Source organism: Poecilia reticulata, linkage group LG15 (genome assembly GCF_000633615.1).
Source record: "Poecilia reticulata strain Guanapo linkage group LG15, Guppy_female_1.0+MT, whole genome shotgun sequence".
Lineage (NCBI taxonomy): Eukaryota > Metazoa > Chordata > Actinopteri > Cyprinodontiformes > Poeciliidae > Poecilia > Poecilia reticulata.
Genome location: NC_024345.1, coordinates 2,742,450 through 2,766,341, shown reverse-complemented (window position 1 = coordinate 2,766,341; position 23,892 = coordinate 2,742,450). Strand labels below are relative to the sequence as shown.

Here is a 23,892-nt window from a genome sequence, read left to right as displayed (position 1 = left end):
AAACGTTCTGGAAGATTCTGGTGTCTACTACCTTACTACTGATCCTCTTGAGTCCAAATAAGGGATGATATGCGACGTTAAAAATCTATTACTCTGTTCTAGGTGTTGTTTGGGGTGATGAGCCATTTTTTTCCCTCCTCCAAATAACATCCTTCAGCCAATTTCTCCATGGGTTGCTGATTGACCGGATGCTTCTACATTAAATCCTGTTTCTTTATCATTCCTTTTACTCTTTTGATTCATGGGAAATCATGCCATATTCTTGCTTTTTTAAAATTATTTTTTAATTTTTTTATTTAATTTAACCGCGTGTGTTTCAGGGTGGTGGTGTTGGAGAGCCGGCCGACGGACAACCCCACAGCCCACAGCAACCTCTACATCCTGGCGGGTCACGAGAACAGCTACTGAGTCCTCACAAAACATCGCCGCAGCGCCGTCTAAACACCCGACCGCTACCACAGACAAGGGAGCAACGAAACGAGCCGGTAGTCGCTTTCATCCCAGCACCGCAGCTTAACCCCCTCGCCCGCCTGCTTGGTAACGTGACCGGGAGACTAGGAGAATTTGTGAATGCAGATGTTTGCACCCTTTTAAACTGCATCCGTGTGTGTGTGTGTGTATGTGAAAGGTGTTAGTTAGTTCAGGGAGAGGACGGGAAGGGGCTTCTCTTGGATTTGTTTATGTCAAAGCAGAGTCTAAACACTCGGCGTGAAGACGCAGCTTCTAACCTTTCCCTGCAAGACTGCACATGGAGTATAGAAACATCTAGAAAACACACCAATGCTACACTAGTTCTACTTGTAATACTACTGCTGTTTGTGCCGAAGCTTCATAGAAGGGCCATTATGCCCCAGAAATTCACCCCTGACCCCTTTTTTTCTTTCCTCCTCCATTTCTTTTGTTTTAACTGTCTCTTTTATTTATTGTGGCATGGCGTAACTTTATTATCATTTGTCGTAAAATGTTTGTTTTAAAGACCCCCCCCCTAACCCCCCCAAAAAAAACTTTAAAAAAAAGAGACCAGACAAAAATCTTTTTTTTTTTTTTTCCCACTTTCGCTAAGGATAAATCCCCAGTACCCGTCACTACACCACGCAAGTGCTTATTAAACCTTTATTTAATTCTTTGTAAATACATTTTTTTTAAATGGCAAAGTCGAACACTAAAAGAAAAGGTCTGGTTGGTTGTGTATATACGTGTCAATAGCTGCTCTGTCGAACCGTGGAGACATAAAGAGGAGTCACAGATTCTCAAATTTCTTGTTTTTTTTTTTTGTTTGTTTTGTTTTTAACGTGTGGCAAGGTTCGGTTCTCTTCAGGTGGACGGCTTCAGTAATCGGACATTTCCCCGCAAAGAGATCCCGACAAACACACGCAGGATGCGGATGCTCGTTTTCATCCTGCATACATCATTTCCTGCCTCATCACTTGGAGCTCTGCCCCCTTTCAGTTTTTAACGCTGTTTTATTCAGAATTATTTGTCCTTTTTTTATGTTTGTTTTATTATTATTTCCTTTTATTGAACCACTGGTATTTGAAATTTGCACAACGAGACGAAATGTGTTTCATAAACAAATGTGATGTCATGGTAGTGTGTGTGTATGCACAGTGTTTGCCTGTAGATGCAGAGTATGAGCGTGGAAGTGTGTGGTGTGCTGGTCTGGTTATCTGGCTGAGGTCACTTTGAAGGAGCAGCAACAAATAAATATAACCCAATAAATTAATAATTTACACAGAAATAACTTAGTTGATCTCGTGAAGGGCAACTCGCATCACCGACAACGAAATACGCCCCTCCTTTTTGAAATGACCAACCTACACCGTCAACACTCCAACGTGTCACGCCCGAAACCTCTTCTGTTATCGTCTGTAGCATCGCGGTTTCTGATAAAACTACCCACAGCTGAAGTCCACTCTACTATTTCCTCCCGGCTTACCCCATGAAGTCCGATAAACACACGTAAATTGACGTAACTTCAGATGTGTATTCACCTATAGGCATCGGCCGGCAACAAGTATTAAGGTGTAGTTCATTTATTATTTTTTCAAGCTAACAGTCAGCTGGCTGAAGAAAGGCCTTTTCCTTGCTTAAGTACTAGTCTGTTAAAGATATTTCTGGTTACGAAAATATCTTTATATAGACATTCTATGGAATCTAAAGGAGCGCCATGTTTTCAACTCCATCCCTAGAGATTTAAAAATGCTGTAAAATGTTTAGCTTTGTGAAATTCTAATCCTCATCTCTGTCCAGAGAGGCACGCATGACGAGACGTAAAAACCCCTTCGTTTAGCTAATAAATCACTTCCTGCCTCGACAAAGCAGCTGGAAGACCTCTGCTGCCCCCTGCTGGTGTATTTCTGAGGCTTACCGCTCCTCATTGCCGATGAAACTTGCTGTTTCAAACTTTGGGAGGAGAAATTCTGCACGGACGTCATCTATGCTGGCAACTAAATACGAATATGGTTAGAAATAACAACTACAGAGTGAAAATTGTCTTTTTCTAGTAGCAGACAAAATATATTTTAAAAAGCTAGAAGTTAAAGTAGATTATTTTAAAATCCTATAAAAAGAAAAGCCCCCAAAATGAGAGAAAATCTATCTTTGCCTGGACATGTGGGATTTTTTTATTAAAGGAAACTTTCCTCAAGTTCCATTTAAACACACTATTCGGAGAGCTTCTTATTTTGACAGTTTTTTTTCCTTAAAATTCATAAACTGGAGACACTCATTGAAGAGACAGATGCCAAACTTATTCTAAATCAAATTTTAAGCTTCAGTTTAATTTACAAAGTTCCTTTTACACTTAAAACCATACATAAAAAAGCAAACAATAAAAAAATGATTAACATTGGGGTTTCTTTTTTGTCAGACGAGATATGTATATATATATATATATTTTTTAAATATATCGCTTAAACATGTTCTTAAACCTTGTGGCCATATTTAGATAGTCTACCTCGTGATTTATCTTAGATTTCAACAGAAATAAAAAGTCCAATCTCAGCTGGTTTGTGTTGAACAAATCATGTCTAAATCTCTTTAAATTCTCAAAGAGCTCACAGCACCTACATATTGTCTCGTAATTTTCTTTTTCTTTTCTTTTTTTTTTTGTCTGAATTTATTTCGGTGCACCTGATTTTCTTTTTAGAATCGCTTGTGGATTTTCTTGACCAAACTGTTTCGGTTGCTTCATGTTGTTTGTTTTTTCTTTTTGTGACTTTTAACCGTAACAGACACGGGAAAATGTCCATCAAGAGTTCATGTTCGATTACATGCCGTTTCCTGGCTTCCTCCCTCTTATGAACGACTCGATAAATGCTGAGACCAGGTGAAATCTTCAAACAGCATCTGCTCAACTTGAGTCAAGTATCCTGTAGAATTGATCTGCTTTTAAAGATGTTTTGCGTACCAGATGTGTGAATTTTCTGGATGAAAAAAGATCTAAGTGGCATAAATATCATCGCCTGGGGATTTCGTTCTTTGGAAGCGTTACCTGTCTGCTGCTCATTAGCTGATCAGTGTTAAGTATTTCAAGTTTTTCCCCAAACGCCGTGTGATCCTCGTCTCCTTTCCGATGTTGAGCAAAAAAAAAAAAAACACAGCAGGTGACGTCTCCTCTGTTGCCGTCGCATCACTTCTTGTTTTTGTTTTGTTTTCATAATGCAATGCAAACGTTATAAAGTGTAAATAGTGTAAAATAAAAATGGGTTTGTTTTACATACTGTATAATTGCCTATATTTTGTTTCAGAAGTGTAACAGATTTATGAGATGACAGGTTAACACATTAAAAAGAAGGAACTGAAGCTTCCGGGTGTCTTGTGCTTTGTTCATTTGCGCTGCCTTAAAATACTGCAGAAGTATTTGTGCGTTTTAACATTTTGAACACAGCAATGTGTTATCAGGGATAAAGTTGCCCACACTTTTGAGATTTTTTTTTAATTATTTGTTTGCTTAACTTAAAACTTTTTTTCTTTTTTTTGTTGTTGTTTACAGTCACTTGTATACCACATTAAATCCTGCTAAAATACATTAAAGTTTATGGTTATAACGAAACAAAGTAGGCAAAAGTTCAAGGATTATGAAAACATTTGTTTTCTGAAATCTGAAGAGTTTCAGGTTGCAAAGTGTTAATAGATGTTAGCATCTTTTAGTGTTACAATAATTCAGAGACCAGCTGATACACCAGAAAAATAGCCAGTGAAAACTTTGATGGAGGTTATTTCTCTCAAGATAAATCTAGTGCAGGAAAAACACAAAGAACATTGTAATTTCTACATGGTGTATTTAAATAAGCATTGTAAGCCCATACAAACATAAACATTGTATCTGTTACAACGGCATTACAATGTAACAGATACAATGTATCTGTTACATTGTATAAGTATATTGCGGAAGTATATTGCGGTAATTCTGAATATAGCGTAACTAAGATGAACAGAGGAGTCATGTCTGGAATTTATAGTCTTGAGTAAAAAAGAAAAAAACAACTTATTGATTAAAAGGCTGAAACTGGCATGAATGGGTTAGTTGGACAAAAAGAAAAGCAACAAAAGAAAATTGTAATTGATTACAATCGTGGGATGAAAGCGCAAGCTGACTGAAAGCAAATTTACATCTTGTCATTTTGACGCTATTAAATCAATCTTCAATGTTGCAAAGAATTTAAAACAGTTGAATTTAGCATATTTTGTGGTTTTGTTTAAATAATAAAAATACAGCTGGTATTTGAACTAGTGCTTTCCTTCAGTTTGAAGGCTTGGGGGTAGGACAGAAAAAAAAAAAAACACGTTTCAATTTGTGGAAAGTTGCTGCGTAGCTCATACAATGTTTTTTTACAAAACGGTGAAATACCCACTAAGCAGAAATTATACAGCTGTGCCGCGGTTTATCTCCAGGTGAACCAGTTTGGGAGTTTTCATTGACGTTTCATGTTCACCGTTTTGATTTTCTGGTGTCTTTTCTCCTCCCTTCTCCTTCTTCTCATCAGCAGTCCTGTTTGGAAGACAAAACATAAAAAAAGCTTAAGAAAATATCTTCTATCAGGTGCTCATGATGACTATTTATTTATACTTTCACTGACATTATTTGTCCTGTCTTGACATCTTTTCTAATATTTGTTTTGTCCTTTTAAAACTCACGCAGTACAGAGTGTATCGGTGGCAAATAACCATGCCTACTTCTTTTTGAAGAGCTTCTTGAATGAGCTCCTGAAGCCTCCCTTGTCCTTGCGACTCCTCTCGCTGAAGGGGGTGTGATTATTTTCCTCTGCTGTGCTCCTCCACTTTGACTCGTCAGCCCATGACTGGATGCCTGAGTCCTGCTCAGGTTAAAAACAAGGATTTATTTAGTTTATTCACTCAAAAAAAAAAAATGCACATGAAGACAAAAACAGATTCTAGTTTTTTCTTTTAAACCACCATTGATATCAAAATGTCATCATTCGGTTACCCTGGTCCGTGACATTATGGCTTACTCCTTTGTGGCTGAGTTACTGTCATTCAATTCTGTGATTTCCTGAGAGCAGCCATTTCTTTTACAATTGTTTGTAAGACTATCTGCTAAGCCACGAAAATGATTGGAACACTCTGATTTGGAGGGGTGAACGGTATTGGCAGTATTGTGTAGCGCCCTACCCTTTTTTCTCTTGCCTGCCCAGGGTTTTGCCACCCTGGATAGAAAGTGATTTCATTCATATCAAAAATCACACCTGACTGCACTTGAATTTGCTCACTTATATTTCTTGTGATACCCACAATATTGAGCAGTCCGTGAAGATCTGAACTCTGTTTGTCCGTGTTCGCCAGGGGACTGTGGACTTTATGCGACGGGGTGGAACATTTACTGCCCTTACTGCCCTGACGCTCCAGCTTGGCATGGCTGCCCAGTCCCACTCTCTGGAGGTGGTCTGAAAGTGGTCCCACATCCAGACCACTCACTGTGTTCTCCATCTGCAGGCCATTCAGTGACTTTACAGCAGAGAAGAAGCAAAAAGTTTATTTATGGGGATGTGCATGTTGACCGAAAAATCTATCTACTTAGATGCACTCACCTTACTCTTATGCTGGCTGGCTTGAAGTGGCCGATGGAGATTGTGTCTTGTTATTACAGCTTCATCTGGTGACACACAACCCCGGTTGGGCAGTTTGCTGTAACCATTACCTGGGCTTCCTCCGTTGCCAAAGACATCTCTGTTTGTCGGCACATTGGTTGCCACCGCATGATGGGATCCCTGGGGGACTTTGGGGCATTTCACAAAGGCGATGTCGATGGAGGAGTCCGAGGACCCTGATGAACAGTGGTCGAACAGAGATGTGTCATGAAGGGAGACTCCATCTTCGTCATAGAGACTCTCCATCCCTGGAGGGTCAGGAGGAAGGAGGAACTCCCCGAGGGCATCAGCCAGAGCCGAGCCAGGCTGAACCTGACGAAATTCAGCCGGTCTGGTGGGCACCTGATTGTGCTGACGTGACCTCTCGGACATCTCGCTTTCTGGGATACTGCCAAGACCTAGAGGCCAAATGTTGGTCAATCAGCTATGTGAGACAAAGAAAACATATTTGACCGGACGTCAACTTCTCTCAATTTATTTCATCTTGCTTAACAGAACTAAGTTGAACTAAGCAGACTAAGTTGACCAGACACAATAGCCAGCAGCTCTTTGGACCACATACCCGTTTGTTTTGGATTCCGGGAGTCCAGATTGTGGCCGAAGAACGGCACCTGGGATGGCCACTCTGTGTTATAGCAGTGACTCTGTGCATCTTGACTGTGAGCCCAATCCTGGAAGCGGTGGGACTGAATCTGCTCCAGGAGACACTGCTTCCGGCGCTTCACCATGTTAGCATGTTCCCTGTTGAGGAGAAAAGGTAATTAAAACTTGCTTGAAGGATTAGCCAGAGATCTGGAACAGGCAGCACGCTTGTAATCTGCCATCATCACAAAAGAATGAAAAACAAAGCAGCTGTGAAACACTCACAGTATTGAATTACTGCCAGGATAAGGTGAACCAATGTTGTTAGTTTGAATCCCTCCCTCCACCGTTTTTAACAGCTGCTTCATGTTGGGCCTGCTGGTGGAGCGGAGCAGATTGGACAAACGGATGTAAACGTTTATTTTTAAAGGTAATAAATTAAACGTATCTACCTGGCAGTGACGGTTCTTGCATAAAATGTGCCCCGGGTGAATCCGTCCTTCTCATCCATCCATACGTGGGTGGATGGATGGATGGATTTGAGATTTAAGATTCAAGCAACATAAAAATAAGCAAGTAAAAATATAAATAAGAGTTAGTTCTATTTTTACTCTATTTTGACAAGTTTTGAAAAGACTTTTTTATTATTATCGTCGATTGTTTTTCACAAATAGAATAAAAGGCATCACAAATGCGGAACTGTATTTATGATCATTGGTGTTTTATGTAGAAAAACCATTTCAGATTTAAACGAATCAAGTATTTAACATTTTGAAATGTAATGTTTTAGAAGAAATGCAGTTCAGATTCCTAATAATAATAATAGTAAATACCAACATCAAGTTTAATGTTTCAGCTGTGGTGTACCGTCATGTTTTTTTTGTCTGGAGCTCAGCTGACTGATTACCCCACCGCATGTGGCTGTGACGCCCTGGGTCGGGAGCCATAATCCCCTATCTTCCACTGGATGTGTCGATGCTTTGTGCCGGGCGTTTGCTCTGACCTCTGCACCTCCTTGCGGTTGAGCAGCAGGAGCTCCTGGTTGTGCTGAAGGAGGTGGTGGTACTGCGCTGTGAAGGACCTGAACTGCTGGACGCAGACCAGCAGCAGGTAGTAGTCTGGGTGATCTGCCTCTGTCTGTCTGAGCAGGCCCTACAAATGCATATATATATATATACACATAAACATTTTAATCATTCAAACATGCAAAAGGGAAAATTCAGTCCGAACCAAATGATGAAAACACACATTTAAACCAGATTTTGCTTAGTTTATTTCAGTTATGTTGCAGTGGATTAATAGTTAGGTAATGGGTAAAGTGAACGATGCAGATCAATTATACACATTTATAAAACAAGCAGGGGTGCACAAGTGTAAAAATGCCAAAAAATTATGTTTCTTTTTCATTCTTTTATTAATATCCTTTTGCCACAAAAATACTGACTTTATTTTGATGTGACCATGTTCCTGTTAAAACACTCGAGGATCCATTTCCTGTTCTCTGACGGAGGCCACCAGATTTTTACTCAAACATCCTTTAACTCACCTTTAGTCAGACCAGCGCACCAAGTTCCAGTTAAACTTGCAGTGGATTTTCGCAAGTTTATCTTTTTGACAGTAAGTCTTAGCTGCAGATCTCACTCTGCGATCCAAGGAGATTTTATTTGTTTCCTGTAACATTCCTGCATTTTGGCAGGAAATATACGGGTTGTCAATTCTGGTACAGTTCCAGTTTGTTTAAACTAAATTATTGCCTCAGATGCAGTTTTTTGGAGGAGTCACTGCTCATGAAGAGCTACACGTATCAGTGTTATTGAAATGATATGCTCTCTCTTGTCATACCCATTCTGAAGTGTGTCTAGGAAAAATGGAACTGTGTGTCACATTATATTTAGGGAGCACATGGTTCCACCTAAAGAAGCAAAGTAAAGATTTTTCTTTTCCAAAATGTTGGGCTAGTTTTTGTGAGGAAAAAACCCAATTTTCTCTATTGTAGGATATTTTCCCCCCACTTTATGAATATACCTAAATTAAACTGAGACAATTTTCTGCATTTTTAGTATAAGACTAATTTAACTTCCGTATTTTCCGCACTATAAGGCGCACCTTCAATGAATGGCCTATTTAAAACTTTTTTCATATAAAAGGCATAGAATAGACGCTACAGTAGAGGCTGGAGTTACGTTATGCATCCACTAGATGGAGATGCACTAAAGGATGAATGTCTAAAGCCACTTTGTTTACATAAAGAATGTTAACAAAACAGTCCGACTCTGGTCGGCGAGGAGAGCCTTCCGCGACTGGGCCGGGGCGTGGGCGGACGCACAGCATATTTGTGGAGAAAGTGGTGCTAAATGACATGCAGACGACCTGATTCTAGACGGTCAGTAGGTCAGTCAAACTTTATTAACAAACCAGAGTTCTGACAACTATCCCAGCATGCACCGCAAGCTTCTTCTTCTACGGGGGAAAATGAAGTCGGCGGCTGCTTACCGTAGTTGCTAGACCTGTTGTGGCTCAATATTGGTTCATATATAAGGCGCACCGGATTATAAGGCGCACTGTCGGCTTTTGAGGAAATTGAAGGTTTTAAGGTGCGCCTTATAGTGCGGAAAATACGGTTAAATGAACTAACATTGTAGATCCCACCTGTAACAGCAGCAGATATTCTGGGATCCTCTGGACTGGCTGGAGGAGCAGGGTGTAAAGCGAAGGTCTGGATTCATCCCCCAGAACATCACACTGACGGTGGCAGGAAACGGCCAACCAGGACAGGAAGAAAACAAGTTAGTGTTTCACATAATTCAAACACTTCGGAAGCATTCAAAGGTGGTTTAATTTTTTTTTCCTAATCTTACATCCACAAAAGCAGCGGACTTCATGGAGCTGGATGCCAGCATGGTGACAACGGACAGACAATCTGGAAGCTCTTTCAGGTAGGAGATGTAGAAGTCCAGGAAATCACTCTGAGCGGAGAAAATGTTTTCATTTGTTCAACTCGTGATTTTTACCCCCTTCTGCCACACCTTCTTTGGTTGTAAACTGCTAGAAATGTTGCTTTTCCATCACATAACATTTTGTTAAAAATATTCTGAAAAAGAATAATTTTACCATGAGAAGCCTTAATTAATTCTGCCAATCCAGGTGATCAACAACAGAAAAATCATCAAAAGTGAGGAGCGTGCGTAAGCCACGAATGAAAATTAATCAGAGATGCAGTTGAGAGGCCCACGGCAACACTGGACCGAAGCATGTTCATGTGTACAAGTGGACCAGTCAAAGTAATAAAACAAATTCAATGGAGAATTAGAGTATCGTTCTGTCTCTAGATTTTCAAAGATGATGACAACACACCCCTACAGACTAGCAGCTGTACCGAGCCTGAACACAAAGGCATGCCACGCCTTTAAGATCATCTGACCGTTTTAAATTTGAACTTATTTCATGATGACTTTTTTTTCCTTTCTAAAGCTACATATTAGAAGATTAAAATTATGGTTCTGGATTTTATGTTTTTTTTTAAAAAAGTTACTAAGTAGCAAATATTCTTTGAGAAAGCTTATTAGTGAAACATTTTTACATTTTTTCCCCATTTATGGAAGAAGCTGATTTACGTTGGTCCATCACAAACCATTCCAGTGAAATACATTGTTTTTTGTTGTGATGTGACAAAATGAGGAGAATTAGTTACTAAAGCTTTTTGCGTGGCACTACAAGGAGATCTACTAAAACAACACACACCAGGTCAGACTTCTCTTAAAAACAAATAAGTAACAAATAACGTTTTTCCACATTATTCTGCAGATTACCTCTTTGCTGGTGAGCCTCATGAACACATCTCCCATGATGCCTTGCCACTGACACCTGAGCACGCGCTCCTGCAGAGTATGAAGGAGCTCCAGGTGCTGCTGGATCAGAAACCTTAAGGAGCTGGGGAAAGGACTGCAAGCAGAAGGGAAAAACACGGGGAATATTTCAAAGAATAACAGTTTTCTTGAAATGTGATCATTCAGAAATACGTGAGGTTAAAGTCATTTAGAAAATCTGGCGTGGCCCAGACATCCGTCTTCATCGACGTCCAGGAGCTCCTTACAGACCGAGGCGGGAACAGGCTTTCTTTTCAGCAGCTCGCGCGACAAACAGCAACAGGTTAAGCAGGTCAAAGCGAAAGCAGCAGTTTTTAAACACAATTTGTCCAAATCCAGCAGTGACTGCATTTCATTGGGTCTTCTCCTCATTGGTAGCACGTGTGTGCTGCAGCAATTACAATAACGAGCTCTGTCTCGGTAGTGTTTATGACCTTCTTTTATTTGATTTATTTATTTCCTGTTGTTCCATCACCGTAAGCCTTTAAATTAGCTCAGAGGGCCAGTTTGGGAATGTGATGTTTGAAATGTGGCTGGACTGAAGCGTCTGTCAACAAAACATGGCTTTTATTTTGTTAAATGTTAGATTCAGCCTCTTTATTTGGTAAGTGTCCCTTCCGTTAACGTTAAATTATTATTATTATTTTATTTTTTTTAATTTTTTTTTAGGAGTGTGCTACCGTTTGTCCTTCGTAGTCGGAGCTTCGGATCCGTTGAAGGAGATGTTGGCCTTCAGTAGCAGAGACAGATGGGACACGTAGATTCTCTCCGACTCCAGCAGCTCCAGCGCGGCCCGTTGTCGCTTATCTGCACGTATAAAAACACAACATCCAACACAAACTGTTTAGTCACTTTTACTCTGTAACCTCGAGGGCTTGTTCCGTTTCAGAACGATGCTACTCAAGATTCCCAAGAAAGAAGTCTAAAAATACCAAATACATGGTGAAATTATTTGAAAGAATCTCCCCATTTTGGTGAAAAAAAAAAATGTATTTAAAATGACTCAATAGCAGCAGCAACTTTCATTAAGTTTGGATTTAATGACATATACTTTACTTACTTTTACACTGATGTTAGTTACAAACAAATCCGCTTGGTTCTTAGATGATTATTTAGTTTATCACTACCTTTTTAGTTAATTTAATCACTAATTGTACACATTACCAAATTGTAAAATTGTTTCATTATTATTTTAATTATTATTATTTCAGTTGCTATTATTGAAGTTATTTATTTATGTACTTTATTGAGTTTTACTTTATATATTTAACTGCATCCTTCAGATTTTATCAGACTTTTTTTTTTTTTTGCATTTTTTTAAATTTAGTTATAGGTAAACATTTTTAAATGGAAAGCTAAAAGCTATGGGCTTTAGTTTGAACTTTATTGAGCATTTATTCATTGTTATTCATGGTTTTTAAATGGCCATTTCTTGTATTTTTTTTTCTGTGGATAACACTTTGTTTTTCTGATTTGTATGTAAAAGCTGAAGAAAGATCTTAAAACAGGAACAGATGATTTCACCAACACCATTTTAATCTTACATTTTTTTGGTCACCAGTGCCACTGCTTATGACAGGCTAACTTGTTTGTGGTTGGTAACAGCTTGTAGAAGTTTTACAGATATTTTTCTTACTGTTTTTAGTCTTATTGTTGGAGGTTTCCATCTGGTCTCTGTTGTTCGTCTTCTCTCCCCATGACGGAGATTTCTGCTGCTGCTGAGCCTCCTGGTCAGAAGTGGAGGCTGTAACATGTAAACATGGGCATGAGTAAAAGGAAAATATACATATCTATGCAAAAATATGCCCCTCATGTCTTTATGGGTTGCTGAAAAAGAGCCAGACTTTATCTCTCCTGGCTTTTGTTGGGTGATTTTTATTTTTTGACATTTCTTTTAGTCCTTATAGCTCCACTTCCAGACCATTACAGTTTTTCTGTTCATTAAGCAACCGAACTCTAAAAATAACATTCCAGTTATATTTGACATAAAAAACAAATCACCAACTAAATTATTTTAAGAACTGCTTTTTTTTAAATTTTATAATATTCTGGACATTTGAGTACAAAACCTTTACCTCAAATTTGACCAATCATGAATCAACTCGAAGCTGAAGTTCAGTGACGTGATGAAGGCCTGTTTTACAACTTTGTCTAGTCATATTTACCAATATATATCAGTGCTTTAAAAAAAAAAAGCGTTGCCAATTTGTTTGACCCAGTTTCAAACCCTGAGCTACATAAATCTGGAGGCCAAACAGAACTGTAAAATTGGACTGTTTGGCATTTTAAAGAACATGTCTATGTAAATAAGTGCTTGTTATTCCTCTGTCAGTTACTCAAACTGTATGATATGAGAAACTGAAAATAAAAAGTCATTTTAAATGCAAATCTATGTCAAAAGGCCGTTATTTTCCAGAAAATTTTATTTTTCTGTTTTTATTTAATGAAGTAAAAAGTAGAATTTAAAAGCACAAACATTTTTTTAACTCAATTAATTATCAAACAGTTTTCATATTTTTTCCTGGAAGCATGATGCATTTCTCTGGTCCTGCTTCAGGTCTTTTCTCAAAAGCTAATGTTCATTTTAAAACATATCTTGGATAACAGTGGTCATCTGCTGTGCAGTTATTTTAGGCCTAACACTTCCACCAATTCCCTCCACTTTCCTTCTTTTGTTATTTCTTGCACAAACTGCATCTTTCTGTCAAGATTGAGTTACAAAAGACTGGAGCAAAAATAACAGAAAAATGAACCAAAGTCCAAAGACGACGGTTGAAAGGCCTCCAGAAAGTTTGAGGATCAAGACTACCAAGGATGGATGAACTATTGCACAGGCAAACAGACTCACTTTGTGTAGACGTGTTGCTCCTCTGCGGAGACTCGCCCTGAGGCGGAGTCGGGAAAAAGCTCTGGTAAACGCTGAGCTCTGATTGGCTGGGTGTGCAGATGTGCTCGTCCCCGGACGATGCCAGCACGTCTGACCTGGAGCTCTTCCTGCTGCTGGACCTTGTAGGACAGCATTAGCGTAGAAGGTCAGGGTTAGATGAAAGAATGACAGGAAAATGGTCTCCACATGAATCAAGAGGTACATTACGTCGTTGCACCCTGACCTGTGTGGAAGGGGGATTATATCCTTGTTGCTTTCGATCTGCAGCAGCTCCATCCTCCTCTGCGCCTCCCTTTGTCTGTTGGACATATCTCTAATGTGGAACAACGCCACATTCAGCTCCTCCTGTGAACAGATGTCATGTAGAAATGTGACTGGCCCGATTGCTGTAGACTAATTATGTGTTCTGTAGATTGAAAGTGGAATGAAAATCTGCAGCAGATAGCAGGACTGGTTACTGGCTTTTTATATGACCACAACAAAGAAGATCATAACAATTATTATTTATTAATCTGAGTTTGATTGTTTTGCATATATTGTTGCTTATATTTATTGTGCATCCTCCCGCCCCTTTTTTTATCTGGTTCTTATTCTATTTTATTCTTTTGCTCTTCTTTTATTCTTTTTATATCCTTTTATCCAGCTGGTTTCTGTTTGTGACTTAATATGCATCATAATTTCGTTCTGCAGGGCATCTCTGATGTTATGTTGAGTGACAATAAGGATAATCTGAATCCAATTGCCTTCAGTATCATCTAATCAGTAAATTGAGTGTAATTTCATCTCAGTATAATCCCAGATGTTCTGTGAAGGTCTGTTAGGGAACATTAGTGAACAATCAGCTCTATTACGACCAAAGTGTGAAGCAAACAGGCGATGGAGTTTACTAATGAGTAGAGATGTCTAAATATTGATCCGGTCCATATTGCCAATACTTATACCAATGCTTATTTAAGTTTGATACATCATCAAACTTCTGATATCTTTACGTTTTTTGTGTTTTTCCTGTCAAAATTCTTTCCTATGTTATGTTTTGTGTTGGCCTATAATATGAAATTCAAATGAAATGCATTAAAGTTTGTGGCTGTAACATCACAAGAGGTGATAAAGTTAAAGAGGTCTTAGTAATACTCCTCTAAATCTGGTTCCCGACTCTCCCCTCGTGGTGGACGGACGGATAACTGTACTTTCTTTGGGAAAGTATTGCATTGGAGGCCAAAACATGTATACTCACGCGTTAAACCCCTCCCACAGTTTTAGCCTGACGAGCAGGAAGAGCGAGGCAGATGCTATGGCTGGACAACCGGAAAGTAACAGTAGTGAACCGTCATTTTCCCACGAAGAAGAAAAAAACAAAACGCACGAGCAGGGAACGCGTACCGGGTGAAATGCTCGTGCGGGCTCCACTCGACCCTTTTTATGACTGCGGGATGGTTTTAATCTTTGTACGAGTTTCAGACACACATTTCTGCCCTTTTTAATCTACAGCGTCAATCATTTTCACCCTGAACTGAATTAGTTTGCAGTTCGTGTTCTAAATCATGTTACAGAATCCTGCGTTTCCAAAAATAGAACCTGCACATGTTTCTGTTTTACTCAGTCTTGCACCTTAAATGTGTTGAGCGAGTTCTTGAGGCCCATTATCTTATCATCCACTTCAGTCTGATGTGCTTGGAGCTTCTCCTCCAAAACGTGGTCCCTCTGACGCAGCTCGCCCAGCTCGGCCACGGCCGCGCGGAGCCCCTCGCGCAGCTCCACCATCAGGCCCTGCACCTATGGAGAAAGGTCAACGTCATCTTCCCTGGATCAGGTTAAAGGAAGAGTCACAGTAACACAAGCAAAAGTAGTAACGATTAGTAATTAAATCAAGTGTCTGTATGTATAAATAATGGAAAAGTTCTTATTCTGTGATTAAACTTTATTAACTAACAACAGTTCAGTAAATATAAAACACTTTTTTTCAAGCACTCTGCATAAAAGTGGAAGTGGTATGGTGATGTAAGTAATGTGGCCTTCGGCTCAGAGCGTAACAACCTGGGGGCGTGCCACCAGGCAGGAAAAATGGAAGGTTTTCTAAACATAGTGGCAAAATATAAAGTAAGCAACAGTGTTTCTTTCTTCCTGACGACACCCCTTCCACTCTTCCTCACACTCAACTCGCCTACTTTGCTGAGATTCTTCAAAACCTGCCATGAGAGGGGCTTAGCTTTCACAGGGGGGTTAGTTGCACTTTAAGAACTGACTTTTAACACCTGTGAGCACATCATGAGCTGATACCATAGAAGTTGGTGTCTGATTCAAAGCACAATACTTGAAGATTAATTAAATTAAAGACCTGATATCTTATTTTTACACTACTGAGAGGAGCTATAGATTGACCAGGAATTGAAACAGCCCAGAAATGATTCTGCCTTCTTGACAAATTCTTTACAGCAGTTTGTGAAGCATGTTTACTATCAGTGAGAAATGTGAGCTCCTAGTTTTTTATCAGATTATTTATTTGAAATCAACGGTGTTAGTTCCTGACATCTCCGTTACTTTATAAATCGTGTGTGTGTTAGGCAGGCTGCCCTATGGCAGTGATACATGTAAGAGCCGCCACTGGTCCCAGTGATTTGAAAAATTTTTTTGATTTGATGACCAGTTGTTTAGTTTTTATGGTTCTATTTTGTCAAATATAGTCTAAGTGTTTTTGATGGCTTTGAAAAAATAGTGTTTGTTTATTTCACAATTCACAGCGTCTGTAACCACGTAACTGTGTCTGCTAGAGTTTGGTGGAGTTTCCCTCTGGAGTGTACGGGTCATTCAGATTTTGTCTGTTCTCATTCAGGCTTTCCAGTGAAGAACTTTAAGTATGAACAGCCTTCCTTCATTTAAAGCAGACGTTTCCTACACTAATCCTATATCAGCACCAGCCTCTGTCCACTTGGGTCTTCTCCTGTGGTTCCATTCTTAGTTTTCTCATGTGTCACTGATTGAATTTATTTGGTGGGGATAAGTGAATCAGCTCATGGGAACATTACGTGGACCAGGCAGCTCTCTTTCCTTCCTTCCTTCTATCTTTTCATCTCTCTGTGTTGTTCTTGCTCTCAGTCATGTGAAAGGCATCAGGCAGGAAGCTCAATAGAGCGTCTGTCCTGCTTGCTTTTGGTTCTTCCTTCTGAGAGTTGACACTGATCTCTTACATCCCAATACCTGGAGGCAGAAGATCGGATGAGATTTCAGGAAATTCTCCATATATCTCCCTTTGTGTTTTTATCTTTGACTAACATTAAGTTTAGCTTCTCTATATTGGCAGAACCCATAAACACTAGCCAGTATGCCTCAGTTCATTCTTCCTTCCACTTTAGTGTAAAGACAACAAAGTTTTTTTTCCCTACTTTGTGGTTGGTGACTAAGTCATAGATTAATGGTTTTATGACATGAAAGTCCCACATAGATTGTGTTTTCTTTAAAAATTACGTGAATTATATGAATTTTCTTTCCCTTCTGTTTTTATCCTCCGGACTACCAGGAAAAAAAAAAATTGTCCAATCACCATTTTTTTTAATTCCACATTCTTTGTAAGGTAATTGGAATACTGAAAACATTTTTTTGGGAAAAAAAAGTTTTTATTTTTGAAATATGATGTGTCCACTGCAGTGGACATCGAAACCCCATACATTTGAAATTGAAACTTGATGGCAACCAGTTTTTTCCCAAAGAAAACATCCAAACATCAACTTAAGAATGAATTTCACATTGACAAAACTGAGCACTGTTGTCTAGTAAGAAGGTTCTGGGTTCGATTCCCGGCCAGGGGTCTTTCTGCATGGAGTTTGCATGTTCTCCCTGTGCATGCGTGGGTTTTCTCCGGGTTCTCCGGCTTCCTCCCACAGTCCAAAAACATGACTGTCAGGTTAATTGGCCTCTCCAAATTCGCCCTAGGTGTGAGTGTGCATGGTTGTTTATCTGTTTATCTCTGTGTTGCCCTGCGACAGATTGGCGACCTGTCCAGGGTGACCTCGCCTCTTGTGCGGTACATTAGCTGGAGATAGGCACCAGCAACCCTCCCAACCCCACTAAGGGACAATGGTGTACAGAAGATGGATGGATGGATGGATGGATGGATGGATGGATGGATGGATGGATGGATGGATGGATGGATGGATGGATCAGTGAGTGCGTGGAGGGATGAATTAATGACTGGGTGTGTGGATGTATGGATGGATGGATGAGGGGGTGGATGGATGGATTGATGGGTCGATGGATACAGAAAAAACAGAAAAATAATTACAAATGTCCACTACAGAGGACAATTTTTCAACTTTTAAATACTATGATAAAATACAGTCAAAATAATTTATAGAATGTTTTAATATGCTGCTAAGAGACTTATTAAAATATGCCAACAAAATTTTAAATCAAAATTTGCACAATACAATGTTTTATGCACTTACTTTGTCTCTCCCCATAAAATGTGCTTCTACTGATGAACGTCATTTTTATGAATGAGAAAAAAGAAGGTACAAAAGCCCCACACCTTCACATGTGGCATCATTGAAAAGCCCTAAATGTCCTCTGTAGATACCAAAAAAGAATTAATTCAGTAGAATGCAGGGGGTGGGAGATATTTAAGTTTTGAAATGTCCTCTACAGAGGACAAAAATGAACTACTGGTAGTCACGAGGATATAAAAATAAGATAAAAAAAAAAAAACAGTTCAGCTATTCAATAACGTCACTACAGTTTCCAAGCTCTGAGCTGCAGGGCAAGAATGGCCACAGACTGACTTTTTTTGTTGCAACTTGTGACAAAAATGTTTGCTTTTCATGTACATATGGTCACCTCTGATAGGCTCAATTGTTTCCTGTCAGAAGATAAGTCCTCAGTCGACAAAAATAGAAATTTAACCAAGGTTTACTTTAACAGATTTTGAACCTCTTTTATTAGATAACACACAGTCAGTGATTATTTTAAAGCAACCTGAGGCTATGGTAAGCTTTAAAGAAATACTCTCCCTTCTGACTTGGGACACAACTATTTTTTCTTCACTTATTTACCTGAGAAATCTCCTGGGGACATTCCTCCACACCTTCTGTTGTATCTGCAAGAAGGAAAATAATGTAAATCGGCATCAAAATACCAAGAGTTGGAGGTGTAGCATGCAGTACTATTGACACCCGTCTGGACCAGAATTAATAATATGGTTAATGTGAACACAGGATCTTATTTTCTACTTTCTGGAAAAAAAAACAAACAAACATAAAATCTGAAATCTGAACTCTGCTTGGGATGTTGAAGAGTTCCCAGTGCCTGCATGGCTGCTGCAGGCATAAAAAGTGTTGACCACACCAACAACACATAAATTAAATCCAACTTAATGTTTTACTTCTCTGCATATACACACATAAGTACAGATACAAATGTATAAATTATATTTAAATATATTAAAAACAATATTAGTGGTGTAACATACCCAAAGGGAAAGGTATGTACATCTGCTTTAAAATCACGGTTTCTTTTGATATATTAATGAGTTCTATTAATGTATGTGTGTCCTCCTGTGTTAGTTTGCATGAAATAAAGTATTATGCTGCATTCAATACTTTAACACATTAGCACCTTTGAAAATAACATTCTGCCACATGTTAAATGTCATTTTCATTTAGCTGCAAGGTGGTTAATTTCATATAAAATCAAAAAAATAATCTGTTCATTAACTTATCAGTATTTAATGTGAAAATGATTTATTTGGTAATTACATCCATTTATTACCATAACTATAACATCAACAGTCAAAGAGACAAACTATAAATTTGACTGTTAGGCTTCGTCTTTAAGCCTATCTGCAACTTTTTACGTTAAATAGTCAAAAAGACGTTTTGGCCTCAGCGGATAGATTCGCTTATTATTAGGCAGCTGATGAAAACAGGAGACTCAGAATCACTTGAACAGTAGAGAATAAGACACGTTTGACATGTTTTTAAATGGATTTCTAAGCATGTGAATAAATTTGAAGTACATTTCCCTCAAAGTCCGCAGTATATGATAAAAAGTACTGTTTTGATTTAAGCAATGTATTACTCTGTTGGTGCCTGTGCATGCAGCTCAGTTCTCCATGAAGCACCAACCTTCTGAGATCACATTGATATTGTCCTTAAACAATCAATGAACTGATTGTTGGTCAGTGCCACACAGTAATCAACTACAACCGCAACAAATTTATCGCTTATTAAAACAGACCAACACATTTTGGATTGCTTGCCCTAGACCATGACGAATATTTTATCCCACAGAAGTTAAGAGTTTGCTTCAGCAGTCATGGGAAAGAGATTCAGAACCCTGACTGTTAGTCGGAGCACAAGTTTGTTGTTGATGTTTTTAATATGCCACTGATTAGTCAAAAAACATTTTCTTACTTCCAAGAAATGTGATCGTCAACGACGAGTCTGCAACTTCCTACTAAATCAAAAAGTGAAGGATTTTATGTCCACATGCAAATAATTTTTGAACGGATTGCCGCACAATGCTGCCGTTTGTGGCCTAAAATGCCACAGCACAGTTTGGGGCTACTGTCAAAACTGCAGAGGGTCATCTCAAATACGCATGACACACTACCATGCGTAATTGACTAAGCCCGCTGGCACAACATACTGCATGTCTCTGAGCGAGCTAAAGAAAGCGTAGCAAGTGTTCAACAATCAAGCCTTTCTGTCTGTGGGAACGCGGTGTGTCAAATTTCCTGTGGCGACTTGGGGTCGTGTGCTTCACTTCAGCTTCAGCTGCGGAAAATTGGCATCAAGATGTCGCAGTGTGCCATTGTCCTGAAACAACAATTTCAAATAAATATCTAAAAAAAAATTATTATTAATCCAAGTACGCAGGAACGTGTGATTTTATTTTATAGGAGCTGGTTTTTTGGGTTTTTTTTTTAAATGTTGAGATAAAAAAAAAAAGAAAAAGAAAAATCTTTTTTTTAAAGTGTCCTGGACAGGGATACAAATTAACTAAAAGATCAGCTACAACAATCGTAGCACACACAAACGTTTTCAGCTTTTGTGTTCAGATAAGTTAAGCAAAACATCTAAAGTCAGATTGCTCTTCCCGTAAGTCTTTAAAAAATCCTCAGCAAAATTCTTCTTTTTCATGTCAATGTCTATGAGACACAGTGAGTGTCTGTTTTTTTTTTTTTTTTTTTCTGAAGTCTGTACAGACAACAAGAGGGGAATCTGTAAATGGTGTCAACTCGCTTGGCTTAGTTTTCTAATTGGAAGCATGAGATTTGATTCCTGTGAGTTTAAAACAAGTTTTATACCAATGAAATTTAATTGTACAACATTAAAAGCTGAGGAGTGAGAGCCAGCTCTACTGCAGATACTGAACTCTAAATAACACTATCATCAGCATTTAAGTGGAAAAATGAGTAAACATTACTGATATAGAGAATGAAATGAAGTGTTCCAATGACACATACCTGAGGGACACCATTTGCTGCAGTAAGTGAATCGGAAGTGAAGTGTGTTGGCAAAAGGTAATTATCAAAAGCTGCATGTGAGATGCCAAAGGCTTATAAGTCTCCTTTACTTGCAGTGAAGGTCATTTTGATCTTAGTTTTCAACATTATATTCATAAATTTATTTTTGGTAAGTTGAAACAGGAAAACTAATAAAAGCTCATTTTTATATAGAAATATCAAAAATGTTTTTCTCATAATCGTAATTTTGTAAAACAGCAAGAAGGAGCTTGATAACGGCCGACATGGCTAACACATGAAACGGAAAGAACAGGATCCTTTAGCTTGCAATAATTCATAAATGTTTTAAATCAGAAGATGCAAAATGGCCATAAGGCACAAAAAACAAGTCAAGCAAATTGACCTCTTGGTGACATGAAACGCTGACCCAGTTGCATATTGTATCTTCATGCTTCTTTAGTTCTGGGCTCCTGTTTTCATGAATTGGAACCTTTCCAAAGGATCCAGGATGTTTGTGTTTCATAGTTCTGCCCTACATTCAAAATCCGGCTATGATTGCATAAAGTTTCTACCATGTTGGACAAAAAAAAGCCTACAAGTTTGCTGTATTGTCTTGTTTTTCTTACAAACTGCAAATTCTTATAATACGTTTGTTTTGTTTCAATTATAAAGAAAAAATTAGAATATTGTCTTACATCCTCTTATCTCCAACAACACAAGAAAATAGTTTAGATGTTTTTAAATTTGCCTTTAATGCACTGGATTGAAAATGCAACATATGGAAATAAGTAGATGTCTCTCTTTGCAGCGTTGTGATTGGACACTCATTGCCCTCTAAATGGAGAAATATTTTGCCAACTTCACACCCTGACAAAAAAACGACATGTCAGACAACTCTCAAAGCAAGATTTAATAAATACTTAATATCTGAATAAAATGTTGTGTATTTTAGCAACTCTCAAATATGAGCAGCGTCTATAAATCCTAAACACAACATATTGTTTTTTGCCATATTACAGCTTTTGGCTTTGCTACTTTAAATGACCAAAGTTTTCATTTAAAGAAAAGAAAAAAATTCTTGTTACTTTACATTATTTCAACTTTCTAATTTGAAAAGATAATCTAATGAAACTTGATTTCTTTTTAGCGTATTAAGCTTCATGGCCTGAATAGTCCTTTATTTGAAGCCATGACGATTCAGTTATATGTATAACCAACCTGGGTTGTGAGAAGTTGCTACTGACGTGTTTATATAAGTTTCTACCTTCGGGCAGATCCTCAACCTTCTCCTCGGCTTCTGTCCCATCATTCTCCATCTTCAGGTAGTCCTTCTGAGCCCAGTCCAGCTCGGTTCAAGCGGTTGTGAGTTACCTTGTCCAGCTCCAAATCTGACTCCAGCCTGTTCCTCGCCAGTCTTCTTCTCTTCTGAGGAAGTCTATCATCTGCAGCGATCTCTCAGTTTCTCCTTACTGAAGCATGTGAGTCCTGTGATTCCCCATTCTGTACAAAAAGCTCCTTGTCTTCGGCCGGCTGAATGGATAGAGGGCAAGAAGATCAGAAGTGGAGAGGGAGACATTTGTTCATCATGCATTCGCAGACTGTGTAGCTATGTCATTAGACGTAAGGAGGCGTAACTGGCTGTTATTGAGGATGATTTACACAGAAGTGTATGGGACAAAAAGGAGGAGAGGTTATCACCGCGGCCTTGAGAAGTGCCAGTTGAAGGTTGGATTAGGCTGTTGTGTCGGAAGGATGATGGATGTGGTTGTAAGGCAAAGATCCGTCAACACATTCTGCTGAACCATGGAGGAAATTAAGTCCACCTGCTGCTTCCCAACATTAAGTTCAATGGCAATTGGGGCCCTGCACAGGACAGTGAGGGGAGCTGAACAGGTCATCAAAAACCGAACCAGCAGATTGATGATTAAAATGCAAACCAGCTACTGACCACTTATGTATTTCGCAGAAATGCACTCGTGTTTTTTTTTGTGTGTGTGTTTTATAATTTGCTAATCTGTTGAAGATGCCAATCAAACCCTGTCTTGTTTGATTTTATGTAATGGATCATACAATAAATTAGAGATAACCTGTTCTTTGTTTACCTTCTCTTCTGCTCAATCATCAGACTAATTATTGCGACTGCACAATTTGACTAAATGATATTTGCAGGGGCCTTCTAGAACTAGTTACACCTCTTAAAGATTTTGTCGTATTACCACCGAAACATGTACATATTTTAGTAGGATTTAATGTGATTGCTTTACAATCTCACAATGAAAATCTAGGATGTGTGTGTTTTTTTCCTTTACAAATAAAATCTGAAAGTGTTCAGGCCCCCTTGAGTCAACACTCAGTCGCGTTTTGCTGCTGTTCAAGTTGCAAGTCTTTTACAGTCTGTTTGTTCCTGTTTCTGAACCGTTGTGGTTGCCAGTTCGTCTTTGCAAAGAAAGTTTGGAGAATGTGTGAGCAGTGACTTTCAATTCTCGCCACAGATTCCTCATTTTATGTTCCTTGATGCTAACCACAGTATTGAAGCTCTGGCTCAAAGGTGACCCTTCTGTCTCAGTCATGCGTCCTGACATATGACATGATGCTGCCACCGCCATATTTCACAGTGGACATGGTGTGCTGCTTGCCATGATGTGCAGTGATAGTCACCCCTCTCCCCTTCCCACATAAGGTTACATAAGCGAAAAAGTTTAGTTTTGCTGTCACATGATGAAAATAAGTGGGAGCACATGGCTTGTGGTAAACTGTAACCATGACGTCTTACCAACTTCTCCAGTTAATACTCTGCTGCCCAGGACTTTCATATTACAAGATTTTAGATTGACCCTGGAGTTTAGATGTGAGATTATTTGCATGTGTTTGGTCATTGAATAACCAGTGAGAATTTCTTACCCTATAGCTGTCAGAAATCACCTCTCCACTTTTTTTCCATCGTGTTTCCGTCCGTCTCTGGTCTTATTTGCTGAATGTGTCTCCCTGATT

The 23,892-nt window shown here is 38.8% G+C and overlaps 2 protein-coding genes and 1 long non-coding RNA gene across 15 annotated transcripts in view; 2 read left to right on the top strand and 1 right to left on the bottom strand.

Moving 5' to 3' along the window:
* LOC103476458 (mitogen-activated protein kinase kinase kinase kinase 3) overlaps window positions 1-3,597 on the top strand; it is a 50,842-nt gene extending 47,245 nt beyond the window's left edge. For all 10 annotated transcript variants that reach the window (XM_008428836.2, XM_008428829.2, XM_008428832.2 and 7 more), the window contains one exon: window positions 321-3,597. In XM_008428836.2, coding sequence (XP_008427058.1) covers window positions 321-408 — 88 coding nt within the window. In that variant the 3' untranslated portion in view covers window positions 409-3,597. The remainder of the gene's footprint in view (window positions 1-320) is intronic.
* On the bottom strand, window positions 3,202-23,087 carry arhgef33 (Rho guanine nucleotide exchange factor (GEF) 33). Of its 3 annotated transcripts, none has more exons than XM_008428838.2 (17): window positions 22,166-23,087; window positions 18,488-18,531; window positions 15,054-15,218; window positions 13,669-13,790; window positions 13,407-13,564; window positions 12,195-12,302; window positions 11,239-11,365; window positions 10,502-10,634; window positions 9,551-9,658; window positions 9,342-9,434; window positions 7,696-7,844; window positions 6,978-7,067; window positions 6,673-6,851; window positions 6,051-6,508; window positions 5,755-5,967; window positions 5,179-5,318; window positions 3,202-4,993 (listed from the first exon to the last, which is right to left on the bottom strand). In XM_008428838.2, exons 1-17 carry the CDS (start codon window positions 22,215-22,217, stop codon window positions 4,867-4,869), a joined length of 2,466 nt encoding a protein of 821 aa, XP_008427060.1. In that variant the 5' UTR covers window positions 22,218-23,087; the 3' UTR covers window positions 3,202-4,866. The 3 variants fall into 3 exon arrangements, with proteins under 3 accessions (XP_008427060.1, XP_008427059.1, XP_008427061.1); XM_008428837.2 differs by having other exon boundaries at window positions 6,978-7,070; window positions 22,166-23,086; XM_008428839.2 differs by lacking the exon at window positions 6,978-7,067.
* Window positions 9,390-11,746, top strand: LOC108166963 (uncharacterized). 2 transcript variants are annotated; one of them, XR_001777359.1, is made up of 4 exons: window positions 9,390-9,478; window positions 9,562-9,628; window positions 10,497-11,162; window positions 11,255-11,746. It is a non-coding gene; the product is annotated as an uncharacterized LOC108166963 (long non-coding RNA). The 2 variants fall into 2 exon arrangements; XR_001777360.1 differs by having other exon boundaries at window positions 11,228-11,746.
* Window positions 23,088-23,892: the final 805 nt, after the last annotated feature.